Source organism: Marmota monax, unplaced genomic scaffold (genome assembly GCF_021218885.2).
Source record: "Marmota monax isolate L192 unplaced genomic scaffold, Marmota_monax_Labrador192_F-V1.1 WCK01_AAM20220418_F8-fsc00096, whole genome shotgun sequence".
Taxonomy (NCBI): Eukaryota; Metazoa; Chordata; class Mammalia; order Rodentia; family Sciuridae; genus Marmota; species Marmota monax.
In genome coordinates this window covers 380,370-398,656 of record NW_026695236.1, presented here as the reverse complement: position 1 = coordinate 398,656, position 18,287 = coordinate 380,370, and the positions used below count along the sequence as shown (strand labels likewise).

At 35.1% G+C, this 18,287-nt stretch overlaps 1 protein-coding gene and 1 pseudogene across 1 annotated transcript; both read right to left on the bottom strand.

The window, feature by feature from the left end:
- Positions 1-10,029: 10,029 nt before the first annotated feature.
- LOC124089360 (tripartite motif-containing protein 43-like) lies at positions 10,030-16,553 on the bottom strand (annotated as a pseudogene).
- Positions 16,554-17,243: 690 nt separating this feature from the next.
- LOC124089342 (THO complex subunit 7 homolog) lies at positions 17,244-17,855 on the bottom strand. Its single transcript, XM_046439353.2, has one exon. The coding sequence runs from the start codon at positions 17,853-17,855 to the stop codon at positions 17,310-17,312; it is 546 nt and encodes a 181-aa protein (XP_046295309.1). The 3' UTR covers positions 17,244-17,309.
- Positions 17,856-18,287: the final 432 nt, after the last annotated feature.

Here is an 18,287-nt window from a genome sequence, read left to right as displayed (position 1 = left end):
AAAGGCATCATCATGTAGCACAATTGGAAAAGCAAAGCAGAGATTTTTCAAAAACTCAAGGAAAGAAGACAGGCTTCCTCTGAAGGGGAGGCTCATAGGAGAGATGTATGAAGAATTAAAGGAAATGTGTCATAAACCAGATATGGAGTTTCTCCAGGTAGGACCTGAGGAAGGGAGGGAGTCAAGGTGTGCTGGGAAATAAGGACCTCATTCTTTTTGCCTTCCATTATGTGTTTGAAAAGCTGCTTCCTCAAGATATATGAAAGTGTTATTACCTTTTCAGGTAATAAACAGAGGCCAAGTAAGATTTTCCTTATTCTGAAGAAAGAAACAATAACAAAACTTACTGGAAGAAATAGAAGTAATCAATCACTCATAGAATGTATTCTTCTAAAATTTATTTGATTGCTCAAAAACAGCAATAGAAAATTTTCTTTGAGGGTATTTGGAGATTTGCTTGAAGACATTGGTTATTTAGAAATTTAAGAACTAATGAACAGTATTTCTCCTATTTCCATGTCCTTGATACCAGTTCCTATAAACTTTGGGCTCTTCCATCCTTAGGAATTAAAAAATTGGGTCTCTACTATAAATCTTGTGCTGGATACTAAGATGTTCTCTTTTCTGTTTATAGCATTTTGAAACCTTGTTGAAAAGGTAAGTTCACCTTTATATTCAAGGACTGAAGGTTATAAGAGTGATCAATCTGTTAGTGTAGAAGTAGAAACATTGTTTATTAAAATAATATAACCTCTTTTTCAGTGTGTGTGTGTGTGTGTGTATGTGTGTATTTGTTTGATTTTGATGTACTGGGATTGAACATAGGGCCACTCCACAACTGAGCTACAGCCCCAGATTCACTTACCCACTTTTTGAGATAGGGTTTTGCTCAATTGCCCAGGCTAGCCTAAAAGTCTGATTCCCCTTCCTCAGCATCCTGAGTTGCTGGAATTTCAACTGCATGCCACCACATCTGATTGTTTCAGGGTATATTTAGCTTCTCTTTCTGAAAATGTATAAAGTTTTTGTTTCCCAGGCTGATTCCAGTTGGTAAATGGTGTTGTTTTCAAGAGAATATGTGGCAGTTTCATGAAGAAAATTATTATTCCTGATGTAAAGTTTATGTAAAGAAGATGACATATAGCTCCAAATTATGCCAGGAATCAGGTGGGAAAAATAGATATTTCAGAAAAGTGAAAGTAGAAGCAGGGTGTCTTTCTTTCTTTCTTTCTTTCTTTCTTTCTTTCTTTCTTTCTTTCTTTCTTTCTTTCTTTCTTCCTTCCTTCCTTCCTTCCTTTCCTAGTACTAGAGTTTGAACACACGGCCTTTCATATCCTAGGCAAATGCTGTACTACTGAATCATATCCCTGGGCCTGAAGCAGGACATAAAGAAATTAGAGGGAGAATACTCCAGGTTCTGACCTTCTTCATGTAGCACAGGGAAGACACAAACTTCATATTGGAAAGCTGTTGATACTTAGGGAAGCTGGATCTAAGTAAGCAGGATCTCTGCCCAGGTTAAGTTTTTAATCCCTGGCTTATGGATACAGACAATGAACATCTCAGTGGGAACAAATATGGGTCAAAATTCAGAATGCCCTTCTTGAAAGTCCTCAAATTCAGGAGACTTTGCACAGTACAATGATTGGGAGTGAAGAAACAGATACACTCATGATTATGGAAATTCTGCAGTAGGATTCAAGAGTTAATACATGAATTGGAGTGGATGTCACTTGATTTTCATAAAATGAATTGGCATTTGCTATATCCTGGAGTTTGTGGAGTTAAATTTATACTCCTGAAACTAATTTTGAGGAGTTTGATGAACATTTTTAGAGGGACAAAAATGTCATAATCTTGATGAAACCTTGAGTGAAGAAAGAGGATTTAGTCTTATCTGATTGAGTCTGTGCAGATGCACATGCCCCAGCCTTTGAACCCAGAGCTCAGCTCATGGTCATTACCTTGACTGATGAACATGCTCAACCAATTCAGAAGTAATAAGCAGCACTTTGGCAAGAAACCTTTAAATTTTATCCATTACACTTCTGTTCTATAATGGAAATCTTTCCCAGATGCTCAAAATATTAAACTATTGTTCCTGAGAAATTTGATGACCAAGATTTCCATTACAGGAAAAATATGTGAAAAAAATAATTGAAATATTTAGAACATCTAAGTTTGTCATTCTATCTCTCCCCTCTGTGCCTTATTTTCACAGACACAAAAACACTCAACAATAGATAAAATCTTTTTTTATGGACTGCTACATGCTGAGATTTCGTTTTCAACCCTGTAAGAAACAAGTGAATATCTATCTACATTTAGAATATTTCATCTTTCAGTTCAACATGGTCATTGTTGAATTGTCAGAAGCTTGTGTAATAGTTAATATTAATTTTCTGAGATGACAAGGTATTTTAATTAATGACATTGAATTATTAATAATTCCATGATTTAAATGTTTCCCAGACAGGAAAAGAGTTTGTCAATGTTCCTGTTTTATATATAATCCAAATAATTGGATTTTCACTTTAATATAAGTTACTCGATTTCTTTCACTTATATGGTTAAAGATTTGATTTTAAAAATATGGACTAGAAGTCCTTGACCATCAGTCAATTTCAAGAATTCTTGGCTGCCCTGATGCACATTTCCAGCAATAAAGTAGTATAACTGACACTATGGAAAACAATGTCTCTCAAAAATTCATAACGCATTATACTGCAATTTTTTCCAGCAGTTACATATCTCCTGGGATAATGAAATAACTACTTGTTACTTTCCTCTGTTTGAAGACCTGAGATGTTTGCTCTTTACTCTGGGTCATCTTGAAGTCACACATAATCCAACAAGACCTGTGTGATTTCTTACATGGAGAGACCAGCTATGCACTTCTGGCTGTATTACTGGTAGGCAGATGTGGGAACTGGGTCATTAGAATTTGTAATGATTTTTTGACAATGGAGAATAATATGCTTGTTAATTCTGAGGGAGTTTTTCTACTTTTCTGTGTCAAAAAGGACAATGGGTGCCATCTCTTTACCTCCTCCTCACTAGTACTTCAGTACATAGAAGGACCACTAGGTCATATTGGGGTAATCCTGGATTATGAGTTTGCCAGAGTGAACTTTGCTAATGTGGTCAATAGTTCCCCTTTTGGTAGCTTCATCCTATGTTCCTTCTCTTTGCCTCTCAGAACTTTTCTCTGCTTTGGGTTCACATGATCAGTCAGAAACCCAACCATGTGTATCAGGAATGCCTTTAAGCTAAGAAGGTCAGGTTAATGCATACTTGATTGGCTTTAATTTCACTATGTCCATGCAACATATCATTTGTACTATTTTTTTCATATTACATTGACATATTATATTTTGTTAATATATGAGAGTGGAATGTATTACAATTCTTATTACACATATAGAGAACAATTTTTCATATCTCTGGTTGTATACAAAGTACATTCACACCAATTTGTGTCTTTATACATGTACTTTGGATGATAATTATCATCACATTCCACCATCATTTCTAACCCCATGCCCCCTCGCTTCTCCTCTAACCACTGTGCCCTATCTAGAGATTTTCTATTCCTCCCATGCAACCTCTCCCTATTCCACTATGAATCAGCCTCCTTATATCAAAGAAAACTTTTGTCATTTGGTTTGTGGGGGGGATTGGCTAACTTCACTTAGCATTATCTTCTCAAAATCCTTCCACTTACCTGCAAAGGCCATGAATTTATTCTCTTTTTTTTTGCTGAGTAATATTCCATTGAGTACACATGCCACATTTTTTTTTTATCCATTCATCTATTGAAGATCATCTAGGTTGGTTCCACAGTTTAGCTATTGTGAATTGTGCTACTATAAACATTGATGTGTCTGTCCCTGTAGTATGCTGTTTTTAAGTCCTTTGGGTACCAAAAACATACATTGGAGAAAAGATAGGCTCTTTAACAAATGGTGCTGGGAAAACTGAATATCCATATGCAACAAATGAAATTAAACCCCTATCTCTCACCATGCACAAAACTCAACTCAAAATGGATTGAGGATTAAGGAATAAAACCAGAGACTCTGTGTCTAATAGAAGATAAAGTAGACCCTAATCTCCATCATGTGGGATTAGGCCCCAACTTTCTCAATAGGACTCCTGTGGCACAAGAATTAAAATCAAGAATCAATAAATGGAATAGACTCAAACCAAAAAGTTTCTTCTCAGCAAAAGAAACAATATGTGAAGTGAATAGGGTGCCTACATGTTGGGAGCAAATTTTTACTTCTCACACATCAGATAGAACACTAATCTCTAGGGTATACAAAAAACTCAAAAAGCTAAGCACCAAAATAACAAATAACCCAATCAATAAATGCACCAAGGAACTGAACAGACACTTCTCAGAAGATGATATACAATCAACCAACAAATATATGAAAAAATATTCATCATCACTAGCAATTAGAGAAATGTAAATCAAAACCACTTTAAGATTTCATCTCACTCCAGTCAGAATGGCAGCTATTATGAAGACAAGCAACAATAAGTACTGGCAAGGATGTGGGGAAAAAGGTACACTCATACACTGGTGGTGGGACTGCAAATTGGTGCAGCCAATTTGGAAAGCAGTATGGAGATTTCTTGGAAAATTGGGAATGGCATATTATATTACACATAGTGGTGGGATTCATTGTTACATATTTGTTCATGCACATACCACAACAATATAATTTGATCCAAATCATTTGCCAGCACCTCTCTTTCTCTCTTTTACTGGTCCCACCACTCTACTGATCTCCTTTCAATTTTCATGAGATTCCCCCACCCACCAAATTTCTTTTTTCTCATCTCCAGCTTCCACTTGTGAGAGGAAACATATCACCCTTGACTTTCCAACATTAGCTTATTTTTTTTTAACAGAATGTTCTCGAGATTTATACATTTACCTTCAAATGGCATAATTTGACTTTTATGCAAGGTGAGAGATAAGAATCTAGTCTTCTTCTGCATATGGATAACCATTTTTTTCCCAAGAACATGTGTTAAAAAGACCATTTTTTTGTCCAGTATGTTTTGGGCACTTTTTATTTTTTTAAGTGTTGACATTGTTAAGTTTATTAATTCTTTGAAGTTCTAAAAATAAAAATTTCTCTCTTAGAATACTTATTCACCAATCTTTATGCTGTGCCACATCTTTTGAATAAGTCAGCTGAATTAAAGGAATAACCTATATCCAATGAGTTCTCTATAACTGTCACATGAACTGTCAGCAGACACAGAACTCAATACAATGACAATGATACAGATAATAAGACTGAAAATATGGAAAACTTTATGAGATTTTACTGATAACATTTCTGTAGACATGGTCACTGGAGACACATACTTAGTAGGAGAGATAGCAAAACTCATATATTGTTTTGTAAACAGAATAATTGGGAGCCACATTCCAATTCAGTTAGGTTCAAAATTTACTTAGATTGTAGAAGTTTTCATAGGACAGGTGCATGAAAATAGCCTTATGACTAAAAATATTTATCCGTGTATCTTTTTCATAATAATAATAATACATATATAACATTTATATGATAAAACATCTATATATTAAATTTTCATAATAATACATATATAACATTTATATGATAAAACATCTATAAATTAAATATATATTATATTCTGGAATATTCATTCCAGTATTTAATGTAACTACTAGAGTTATGGTAGACATAAAATATACTTAGATTAAATATACCAAAAATTATAGATATGTGGTTCTGAGTTTCTTTAAAACAATTCAGGCCTACACATGTATTCCCACTGGCTCAGAGGCCTGAGGCCTAAGGATCACAAGTTCAAAGCCAGCCTCAGCAACTTATTGAGGACCTCAGCAACTTACCAACACCCTGTCTCAAAATAAAACAAAAAGATCTGTAGATGTTGCTTAGTGATTAAGAGCCCTTGAATTCAATCCTTGGCACCAAAAGTAAAAATAAATAATACAATTTAATAAATTCTCTTATTGGATTGCAGAGAGCATAGTAAAAGAAGGAGGGGTGTTGATCCTGTAGGATGTGGAACTGATCTAGAGGTGGAATGACAGATGAGTTGAAAAATAGGTTATATCAATGATCGTAGCAATGCAAACATACAATTGTGTAGTAATTCATATTTCAATATTATAATGTCCTTGACCATCCTCATCTTGAAATAGTCTCATTTATATTAGAATAAAAAGATTAGAGAAATAAAGGAAAATGACTAACAGTGCTTGTGGAGAAATAAATGCTCAAGTCTCTATAAAAATACAAAGATAACCTGTGCAGTTTTTCATGCATATTTTAAATTATCTCTTGATTGATCATACTACCGACTATAATTTAAATGGTAAGGAAATATATACTACGTGAATAATGTCAAGAAAATAAAGTCTGTAAATAGTTATTATAGTTGCAACCATTATAAAATTAACTATTTAGAACAGGTCAGGAATGATTATATATATATATATATATATATATATATATATATATACATATACATATATTTGTATATTTTTTTTTTAATTTTACTTGACAAATAATGATACACATTTGTGTGCTAGAGAATATTGTTTCAGTACATGTATATAATGTTAAAAATCAAATGAGGGTAACTATCACATCCATTACCTCAAATATGTATCATTTCTTGTTGGGGATACTCAAAATCACTTATTCCAGCTATTTTGAAATATGCAATAAGTTACTGTTGACTCTACCACACTCCATGCTGTACAACACTGAAACTTATGACATCTAACCCTATGCTTGATGATCAGCCTCTCTAGTTCCCCTCTATTTTCAGGCTCTGTTAACCATGATTCTACTCTCTACCTGTGGGAGGTCAGTTTTTTTAGATGCCACATGAGGGCAGCATGTGGTATTTGTCTTTCTGTGCCTGGCTTTTTTTTACTTAAAATAAAGTCTTCCAGGCTCATCCATGATGCTGCAAATAACAGAATTTCACTCTTACTAAGGTGCAATAATATTCAATTGTGTCTATATACCATATTTTCTTTTTCTATTAATCTATTGATGAATACCTAATTTGATTTCCTTTCTTGACTATTGTGAAGAGCCCTGTAATAAATATGGTAGTGCAGACATGTCTTTTGACAGCCTGATTTTCATTCTTTTGGAAAATAGAAGAGGGGCATTTTGAAACATTTTGCAAACTCCTTTAATGTCTGCCTTCATAGAAAACATTTGGATTCATTTTTTTTTTATTTTCTGCTCAATCATTTGTGATATTAAGTGTGATGTAGCCACTCTTGCACACTCATTAGACAAATCATGTCTAAATATAATAAAAAAATATAAAAATTATTATGAACCTCCAAGTTTCTCAGAATGATACTTTGATAACACTTGTAGAGCTGGCATGGTGGTGCATGCCTGTAATACCAGAATTTCAGGAGGCTGAGACAAGAGGATCACAAGATCAAATCCAGCAGCAATTTAGTGAGACCTTGTCTCAAAATAACAAATAAAAATGGCTGCAGGCATAGTTCAGTGGTAAAGAACCCCTGGGTTCAATCTCCAATACCTCAAAAAAGAGACAGTACCCTTATAGTAAGTGTCCACCCCTGATCACCTACTAGTTTACTAGCTGTGGGGTTGGGATACAGAATGGAATAGTCCAAAGGTGGGAATGCCTAACCCCTGAACACAGGACCTGTATCTGTTTCCTTCTTCTCCTAGGCCCTACAAATCCATGATGCTGTACAGTACCCATTCAGCCTTCCAAAAATGCTGCAGCTGTATGGGCAAAAGGGGATGGTTTTCATGCTTTTTCATCACTTTCTTCTCCCAATTACAGGCAACAAGAAGCTATAGCAGTAATTCTACAGCTTGTACTTCAATTTTTATGTTTTCTCAATATATACACACAAATACATACAAGCAAATATGTGCATATCCATACGTATATGTGTATGTGTATGTATTTTTTAAAAGTTTTCCATTCAAATACAATCTAAAAGTATCTTATTTAATATTGAGCTAAATCAAAGATTTTAAAATAATGGTCCAGTGATCAGCATCAGTAATAGCATCTTATAATTTGTTTAAAATTTGAACTTTTTTTTCCCATCCCAGATCTACTGAATAAACACTCTCTGTTGTCAAGGCCCAGCAATCAATATTCTAACAAATTTTGCAGGTGGTTCTGATGCATGTACTAGGTAAGTACCTTGATATTCATCTGAGAAAGATTCCAGCTCAGATGCATAGCACTTGACAGATGGTAAGAAAAACCCTTAGCTCTCTGGTGCCTCCTCCTCTTCCAGGATCTGGATGGTTTGGTCTGACAGAATTTCAACTCTTGTATGGTGGGGATGGGGGGGTGGTTGGAAGGCGGGAGATGGTGGTGACGTGGGGCAGACAGGATCAAACAGTAGAGGTTTCTCAAGGAGAAGTACAAAATGGAAGGTCAGTACAGTGAGCTGTATTCATCAGATTTTCTGGCTTCTGATTACTGTTAGATTTGAACTGCATCTGCCCCTGGAGATTCACATCCAGGGCACCTTGACAGATTCTGGGCTTCACTTCTATAAAGGAATTTTGTTACTGTTCATTCAGAGTTCTATGGCTACTATTGGATAGTCATCTACCTCAACTCTTCCAGTACAATTAGGCACAAGTGGTTTTGCTATTTGCAAAAAAAGAAACACACACACACACACACAAACACACACACACACACATACACACTAAACAAAAAAATGCCTGGGGTTGAATGGGAAGTTTGTTTCTATATGTATTGAGAGGAAGAGAGAGAAGATTTAGTATGAAATCAGTTGTACTTAATTCCCATTTTAAAATAATAATAATTTAAAACATTTTGGATTAAACCCAGATGTGCTTTACCACCACTCTAAATCTCTAGTCCTTTTTACTTTTTTTCTATGAGTTAGCATCTTGCTATCTCCCTGAGGATACTTCTGAATTGCTGAGGCTGGCCTCTAACTTGCAATCTCCTGCCTCAGCTTCCCAAATGCCTGGGACTATAAGGTGTGCAATACCACACTTGTATCATGTGATTGCATTTCTATAAGCGCCAGATGCTGCTTGACCTAGAACCAAACTTGGAGAACCACAAACCTGGATCATTGGTTTATTCCACATTGTCTTAGCATGTCCTATTCAATTGGTGCACCCTGTGTTTTAGAAGCCTTTTTAATATTTCATAGCATTTATTTTCATTGCTATTCTCTATTATTAGTTGGTCTTTCAAAGAATAATTTTGAAGAAATAACTTTTTTTCCTTTCATAAATATTATTTAGTAAAGATATTAAGTCTTCTGTGATGCCATAGCAGAGATTATGTAACAGCACACTGTAAATGACCATTGTTTAAAACATAGCAATTGTTCACTCATTAATAATAAATCAAACATTTGTTAAGTACCTATTATATTCTAGACATTGTGAAACTGCTAGGAATGGAGGCTAAATACAAGGCAATTTATCTTTTGTACCTTATTCTATTATAAAAGAAAAGAAACAGCTATTTTTTTTTCCTAATCATGGCAGTCAGAAGTTTTCCCTGTAAAAGAATTTTTTTTTTCTCTTACTTAAGGATGAATTGATATGCAGTATTTACTAGATGAGGGATAAGATCTTAGACTGACATTTGCATTGTGGAAAACCATGATGTTCCACAATATACAAACTTCATTTATTATTTTCTTCAACTGAGGACTTGCAAGCTTCATTCCTTTTATTAGATCCTTAAACTAGAAATACACATCTCTGTATATTTGGAAATCCAGTAAGCTCACAAAGCAGGTGAGCGAGCACAGATTATACTTTAGATAATGGGCCAAAAGAGATGCTCTGAATTTAAAATAGTCCAAAATTTGCACTTCACATTATCTTCATATTTAATAATAAATGAGGTTACAATAAAGTAGAAAAACAGTAAAAGAGTGTACAGTATTATTTATTTTCTTCAACTGAGGACTTGCTTAGACATGGAGTTCCCAGACAATCAAGATCCTGACTTATCCCTGATCATTGTGGCCAGTGAAAAAGGCCTGACAGGAAAATTCAGGGAACCAGCAGGGTAAGTCCATATAAGGGAACTCAAAAAACTCACACTTTTGCTCTCAAAATCAAGGAACATGCCAATCTTGCCCAGAGGCTACTCTATATATTGGCAAGTCACTGGGGGAGAGGTCAAAATTCTATACTGATCACTTTCTTTCATGCACATGAGGAAGAATATTTCCTTAGATGCAAGCATAGTGCCAATGTTTGTCCAGGACAACTTACAGACTCTTCCAGCCCAGTCCCAAGAGTCATCCACATCCAGCTCCCAGTAGTGTTGCCCAGAGATGAAGATATTGGCTCCCCATGCAGCAAAATAGTTGGATCTGTCAGAATTCAGAGATTCATCTTGACGGTCTTGTCTAAGTACAAATGTTCTCACATCCTCAAAAAGCCTGATATTATGATTGCTTATTTCATTACTGAGGGAAATTTCCACTGTGAAAAGAAAAGAATACTCCAGTCAAAATTCATTATAAAAAATAAAGTTATCAGGGGGGAAAGATTGATCAATGAGTATAAAATTATAATTAGTTAATAGTAATTTCTTATGTGGTATTATACAGTAGTATGATTTTAGAAAACCATAATGTTCTGTACATTTAAAAAAGCTATAAGAAAGTAGTTTGCATGTTTTTACCAAAAACAAAAATGATAAATATTTAAAGAGACAGATATGACTAACTTGTGTTAAACATTATACAATTTGTATATGCAAATATCTCACATAAGCCCATAGATATGTCTAATTTCTATTTTTGTGTATCAGTTAAAAGCAAATTTAAGTTTAAAAAGTAAAATTAAATTATCTATGAAAAGACTGTCTAGCATTTCACTGAGAAGTAAGCCAAGACTATAAATGCTGTTCTAGCTAGAAAAATAACAGATTCAAATACAAAATATAAAAACATATATATAATAATAAAATTTGTGAAAAATCTATGAATTATACAGGGAAGGGAGGCAATGCGTCTCTTTTTTTTGGCTACTTTTCATGGCACATGAAAAACTTGTTCCTTGACATCTTACATAATTTTAAGTGCCTAGCATTCAAACTTACCCTTACTGCCATTTCAGGGAGACAGAGCCATTCTTAAACCTAAACAAATGGAGATCACTTTGTGTTATATACCAGTTGATTTACACTCAAGCAGAAAACCTAAACATCTTTGTAAAAGTGGCTTCTACTAATATTTTTCTGCCTTTACTCCTGGCTCATGTTTAAACTACCTTCGTTTGTTAGGCAGTTCTTCATGCTTAGATTTACTATGAAGTCCCATATCTTGCCTCATTATACACTAATATTATTTTTGTTGTTTATAAAACATTACTTTTTGCATTCAATTACGTTTATGTTTATTTACATATTTTTCTGATTATATACAATTGTAATACACATTGTTTCAAATTCAGTTACTAAGAAATTTAAAAACACCATCACCATCATGAATATGAAAATTGGAAGGAACTGAATAAGTTCACTTGTTTTATGTGAATCATCATACACATACATGCTATATGTTATCTAAGACTAATTTTAGGCCTCAAGTAGCCCTATTCCTTTTTTTTTTTTTTTTTTTTTGGCACTGAAGATAGAACCTTAGGGCCTCACCGAGTGGCTTTGAACTTCCAATCCCCCTGCCTCAGCCTCCCAAGCTGCTGGAATTGCAGGCATGTGCCACTGCAGAAGTGCCTTTTTTTAAAACTAATTTATTAGAAATGTGAATGGAATTTATTCATTCCCTAGCTTTCTTTTACTTTTGTCTATATTTTGACAGCACGATTGTTTATAAATACCTATTCTATCATCACCTATCATTTAAATACCTGTCCTGGAGAGAAGCCTTTTCTCTCTTAAGTGAAAGATCAATAAAGGGGGAAACAATCACAATTGAAAACTATCCCTGAATTGCACTCTCTATAGTCAGAGACACTCACCACAACAGAGGTTGAGCCTGTCTATCAGTCCGATGATGGGTTTTATGCTGAGAACTGGTATCACAGGCTGAGGCGTATGCTGTTGCACTGTCTCACTCCTGGAAGAAGGAGAATGCAATTAGTCATTTGACTGCTAGAGAATTCACCACAGTGCTTGAGGAAAGACATAAGCATGCAATTGAAAATGCTCCCTTCTTGTGAATTACTCCCATAAACATCTACAACTGTGCCATTGTTAGGGTATTATTCCTTCTTTTCTTTTTGCTTTCATGCACCCAGTGCCCTGAATCTCAAAGGTACTTGCCTCACTCATCTACTACCTGGAAAAAATAGTCTATGTAGCTAAAGATATTTATGACTTTGAATCCTAAAATTGCAAGTAGCTGACTTCTAGCAAATTCTGAAGGGCAGAAATTATGTACAGTAAAACACACACACACACATAATTGTATTCAAAAATTTTTGAGAACACTAGATAATGTGCTATATACTAAACTTATGCATATTCATATATATATGATATAATTTTCAAATGTTCTTTAATTATGGAAATATTGATACCACTTTGACAGGTATGGATAAAAAAAAATTTTTTTTTCCTCAATATTCTAACCTTTGATGAATTCTTATCCTCTTCTCTGCCAGTCAATGTTCATTTTCCACATGAGTCTGTGGCAGAATCTCCATTTCTTAATTGAGGGTCATTTTAAGTATTTACAGATAATTCTTACTCTTTGTTTATGTGTTATTATTTAACCTCATCTAATATATAATGGCTTTATTTTGTTAGAAAAAAGATTGATCTCTTTCACAGCCCTCCTATCATTTTAGTTCACATTGAAAGCCAAATTTATTGTCAATAGGTCTCCCAAATCCTGTAAGGAGAAAAAAAATAAGAATTCTTCCAAAATACCAATCACAACCATGCCCAAACCCCTTAAATTGGATTTCCTTTTCCTTTCTAAAGTATAATCCCAGTACAACACATAGATATCATCTAAATCTTTGATGCATTTGGAACCCTAGAAGTGAGTAAAAGACATGGATACCACAGTAAGTGGGCAGTGCTGTAACCATCAGCTGTCTGCCAAGAGGTCTGTCCAAGGACTTTTTCCTAACAGCTGAGGAATTGCAAAATAGACACAACTTAAATTCAGGATATGCAAAGCCAATGGCCAAGGAAATGTTATCTTTCCCCAAATATTGCTCATTTGAGACAAAAATAAAATGTCCACAATAATGTTGTTATTAGAAATAAGATAAATCAGAATTTTATAAGAGATTATTCTCTGGAGATGCTACTCTTACAATTCTGTACAACTTGTTCATGGTTAGGAAGTAGTTTATTATGCCCATTTGGGGAATGGCCTCCACCACAAGTATGGAAGGTGACAAAACATATTTTTAGTACTTAAGAAATAATGAAGACTAAAGATGTATAGAAGATGGAGTTTAAAACCAACAAAGTCTTTACCTGGAGCAGCTTTTCCCCTGATTTATGGCACATTCTCATCAGCTCCTCATACATTCCTTTTAGGTGTTTCTCATTTTGAACCATTTTAGCTTCACTTCTCTTGAGTTGCTCTACAATATTTTCATCTTCCTTTTGTAGTCTCTACAAATGCTGTTGTTTCTCCATCCAGAGGACCAGGAACAGCTTCCTGTACTCAGTCCTGATCATGTTTTCCTGATGACGTACATACCTCTGCAGAGATGTGAATTTCCTGGGTCACACACTCAGGACAACTATAACCTCCTTTGTTCCTTAACCCTCACCTGTTTCTCTTTGGCTCAATCCTCTACCAATCAGCTATATATATCCTCAATTCGGGTTGTCCCAATTCTCAGAATCCACATTTTTTAAAATTTATTTTCCTCTATTAATAAAAAGAGCAATCTACTTTTCCTCAAAATGTGTCCATCCAAAAATTTTTCAAAAGTGCTTGCCTTTAGCACGTTTCTGAGACACCTGGAAAATTCCCTTTAATAGGTAATTCCTTTATACACCCTTCAAATCTGAAAGACTACTTTTAAACCATTGACATTGATGCTTTGTTATCTTTATGTGAGATTTTTATTTAATGTTAGTTTCTAATCTCAAATCTCCCCACATCAATAACCTGACCATGTAGAACTTGCAGAAATATTGCATATTACATTCAGGATTAAAAGCAATACAATAAGGTCTTCCTAAAGCATCAAAGCCTAAGGTTTCAAAAGCATTAGGGCCCTTCTGAATTTTACCTTCTTACTTGAGGTTGCAGGCTATATATTGCCCTGTTACATTAAGAGCATTAATCCTCATTTCATTGCCTATCTCCTCTCAGTATCCACTCCCACTCACCAGTCCTTTGTGTTGTGTCTCCCCACCCCCCAACTTTTTAATATGTTCTCTTTTCTCCTTGAACCCATACTGTTTGGCTCCTGTGCAATCTTTTCAGCAGCACAGGTGCACTTCCCATTTTGCTGTTCACACCTCCTTTCTATCTCCAAGAGCTCATTGTCCTGATCAGCAAGAAATACATTGAATGCACAATTATATGCTCTTGAATTTCTACAATTCGTCTCCTACCTCAGCTTCTGCCTTAAATACCTATGACAGGTCTTCAATACTGATTCAACTGTCAAAACTCAGATTGATCTTAGATTTAAGAAATTTTCTCTGAGCTCCTTAATGTTTACTGAATGTCTTCAAATCCCTGTATGTTCCTTCATCTTACCATTTGCTGAGCTTTGTTTTGATGTCATTCTTTTGTGGCTGTTAATACAGGGTCTAGAAAGACTAAGTGTGAACTCACATTGAAAGGCAAATTTATTTTTCCTGTTGTTCTACAGAGGACCCTTAGGTCACATGATGACTTCAGTTCATTTTGCCTTACATAGAGATAGAACCCAAGACCCAGTAAATGTTAGGCAAGCATTCTGCCACTGAGCTACAGCCCGAGCCCTCCGCACATGTTCTTTTTTTTTTTTTTAAAGAGAGAGAGAGAGAGAATTTTTTTAATATTTATTTTTCAGGTTTTTTTTAATATTTATTTTTCAGTTTTTGTTGTCCACAACATCTTTATTTTATGTGGTGCTGAGGATCGAACCCAGCGCCCCACGCATGACAGGCGAGCTCATTACTGCTTGAGCCATATCCCCATCCCCTCACATGTTCTTAAAGGGGAAGTTTGTAGCACAACTGTCTCAAGCTGTTTCCTAAGGCAATAAATCTGATACTTACATCCCATGTTAGAATTTTTCTTTTCTCCTCATTCAGATTTCTCTTATTTTCTTGGATTTTTTCACCATAACGATCTCATTTGCTTCAATAGCTTCTCCTGTAAGGGAATTATAAATGTCAAGTAGACATACACGTTTCAGACCCTAACAGATGGAGAGAGTCAAGGGATGTAAAATAAAATACTTCAGTGAGAATAAAATACACCTGTGTGCCTGTTTCACCTCCTAAGTTTCTATTATGTAACAGACTAAGAAATTTTATGTAGTTGGCTACTTTTCAGATAGGCTTCTTGCCTCATCATTTTATCTGCTAATGCTTCTCTCCTGTTGATCTCCTTCATATTCATCTAGTATTACTAAATGTATTTCCAATATAAAAGCCTCTTTCAGCTGGTCAAGGTGGTGCATATCTGTAAATGCCAGTGACTTGAAAGGCTAAGTCCATAGGATCAGAAGTTCAAGGCAAGCCTCAGCATAAGGCCCTAAGCATCTTAGTGAGGGCTTATCTCAAAAATGACAAATAAAAATGGCTAGGGATGTGACTCAGTGGTAAAGCAACCCTGCGTTAAATTCCCAGTACAAAATAATAATAATAATAATAATAATAATAATAATAATAATAATAATAATAATAATAATCTTTTATGTACTCTTGGTCACCAGTGACCTTCTGAAAATGGGGGCTTTAAGATGTCTTAGCCTAATTCTGCTAAATATAGATTGAAATGATATTTGTTGACTTTATCGGCCTCCCATTGGAATGCTAGCCTCACAAAGACAGGTATATTTAGAAATTCTATTGATATCTCTATCTTGATGCTTATATGGTATCTGGTTCCTATTAGGCCCTTGGTAAAGACTGGATTAATCGTCATGAGGACCATCACTTACCCGGTACTCCTCAGCAGCCTCCTCAATGGAACAGTGTCTGTGACCCCTATGCTCCTGAGAGTTGGAACAAAGCAAAGAGGGCAGGTTCTTGTCTTCTTCACAGAAGATCTTCTTTGTCTCCTGATGAGTCACACATATGTGTTCCTTGGAGCTCAGGATTTGCCTTAGACTGGCTTGTCTGGCAAGTAAAGACATCCTCTTCACACAAATATCTGGCTCGAAGTCTCTCTGCTGTGATGGCCTCTGGCACACATGGCAACAGGCAGGAATTTGGGCTTCTTCCCAGGAAAGGCAGAGACAGGGCCAACAAAAGCTGTGCCCACAGCCTATGGTGACTGGGTCCATAAGGTACTTCATGCAGATAGAGCAGGTGAGTTCTTTCTAGAAGGGTTGTGGGATTTCTGATTCCATTGTTCTGAGGGAAGAAAACTAGGAAATTTTTCTTATTTATTCTTGAAGAGAGAAAGGCCTGAACAAAATTGTATTCAAGTTCTCATTCAATACACACATCTACTTAGATCAGAATAGATAATTTGAATAGATTACCTATTGTATTATGCCAAACCCTATTCTCCCTCCATAAATTGTACTCCCATTTGGTTGAGGTAAAATTTTTCCCTAATTGTTTGACCTTTAGGCATTTGATTCAATCTATAACTCCAGGATGGAAGTCTGAAGTGAAATGAAATAATCCTAATGTTCATTTCTAGCCTTGGTTAAGTAAAGGGCATGGGCCTGAGCTTTAACCTTATTATTGTCTTTATCTTCGTAATCATTCTATCTTGATAAAGCCTTTGACTTTTTTACTAGTAAGTGTTGTAGCCAGAACACATTTTTTTTTTCGCTTGAAGATATTTTATTAAACATTTTTGGATGTTGTTTCCTACTTTTTAAGAATGAAAAATGCATTTCAATAAAAACATTTATACTGAAGCCATTTTCCTTTGTATGAAGAAATATAAATGAGGTGTGCATTAATATTTAATAGCAAAGTACTTCACCAGCTAAATTTCAAATATGTCAAGAGCACAACAAATTCTAAACACACTAAGACTGTGTAGTTCTTTCAATATTTTGAGGGAACAGTGATTTGCCTGCCTATGGCTTAGGATCTGCTTCCATGCTTGTTTCTTGAGCTTCTTCTACTTCTGAGAGCTTTACATGATTTTACAATGTTTGCTGAAGTTCATGGATAGTACTAAGAAGAACATGAAACTGTTTTCGTGTGGATTCTAGCTTATCTTCAATGCTTTCTTTAATATGTGAAAGATGCTCTAATTCTTTTCCAAGAACCTCTAATTCTTTTAAAGTCTCATGCCTGTCTGGATGATGCTGGATCACTTTTGCCAAAGCATCATATTCTTCGCGATTTTTTCGTATTCGTTTTGCTTGAAGAATCTGCTTTTTGCACTCAGCAATTTTTTCATGAGCTCCAGCTATGCTACATTCTATTTCTTTGTAAATTTTTTCATAATTTTCCATTTCTCTGAGATTTTTGTCATTCACCAGCAAAGTTTTGCCCATTGAAAATTCACAATGAGATAGTGTACTCAGCATCCATTGGTACTGGCTATATCCTTCCTCCTGGGATCCAGAGTTGCACCACTTAATGAATCTTTTCACTAGCAAATTAATTCTTCGATCATCTCCATCACCATCTCCATCAATAAGGAGACGCTTCCGTATCACTTTGTCTTCAGTCACGGCTCCCATGGCTGAGCAGTGGCGGCGGCAGTGGTGCAGGCTGGAGCTGGTTGGCGGAGATGGAGATGCAGAACACAAATTTTTGATCAACATTAAAATAAGGTAACAGCTAACACATTATCTTCTTAATCAATAATGGTAATTCAATCACCAATAATTCTCTAGTGTATTGATTGTTTCAGATATTGTCTAGCAAATTAAGGTTATCATGTTTAAGGGTTACATCCTTATAAATAAATCGTAAGTTTTAAAAACACATTAATAAAATGCAGTGCACAATGCCACTCATTTGCATGTATTCTTTCACGTATAATCCAGAAAATATCTTTCTTGTAATCCATTGATAAGAATGAAAATAAATAAATAAATAAATATGACCAAAATTTCCCTGTGATGTCTTTGTTGTCTGAAATGGATCCCTACCAAAATCAACTTCTGAAT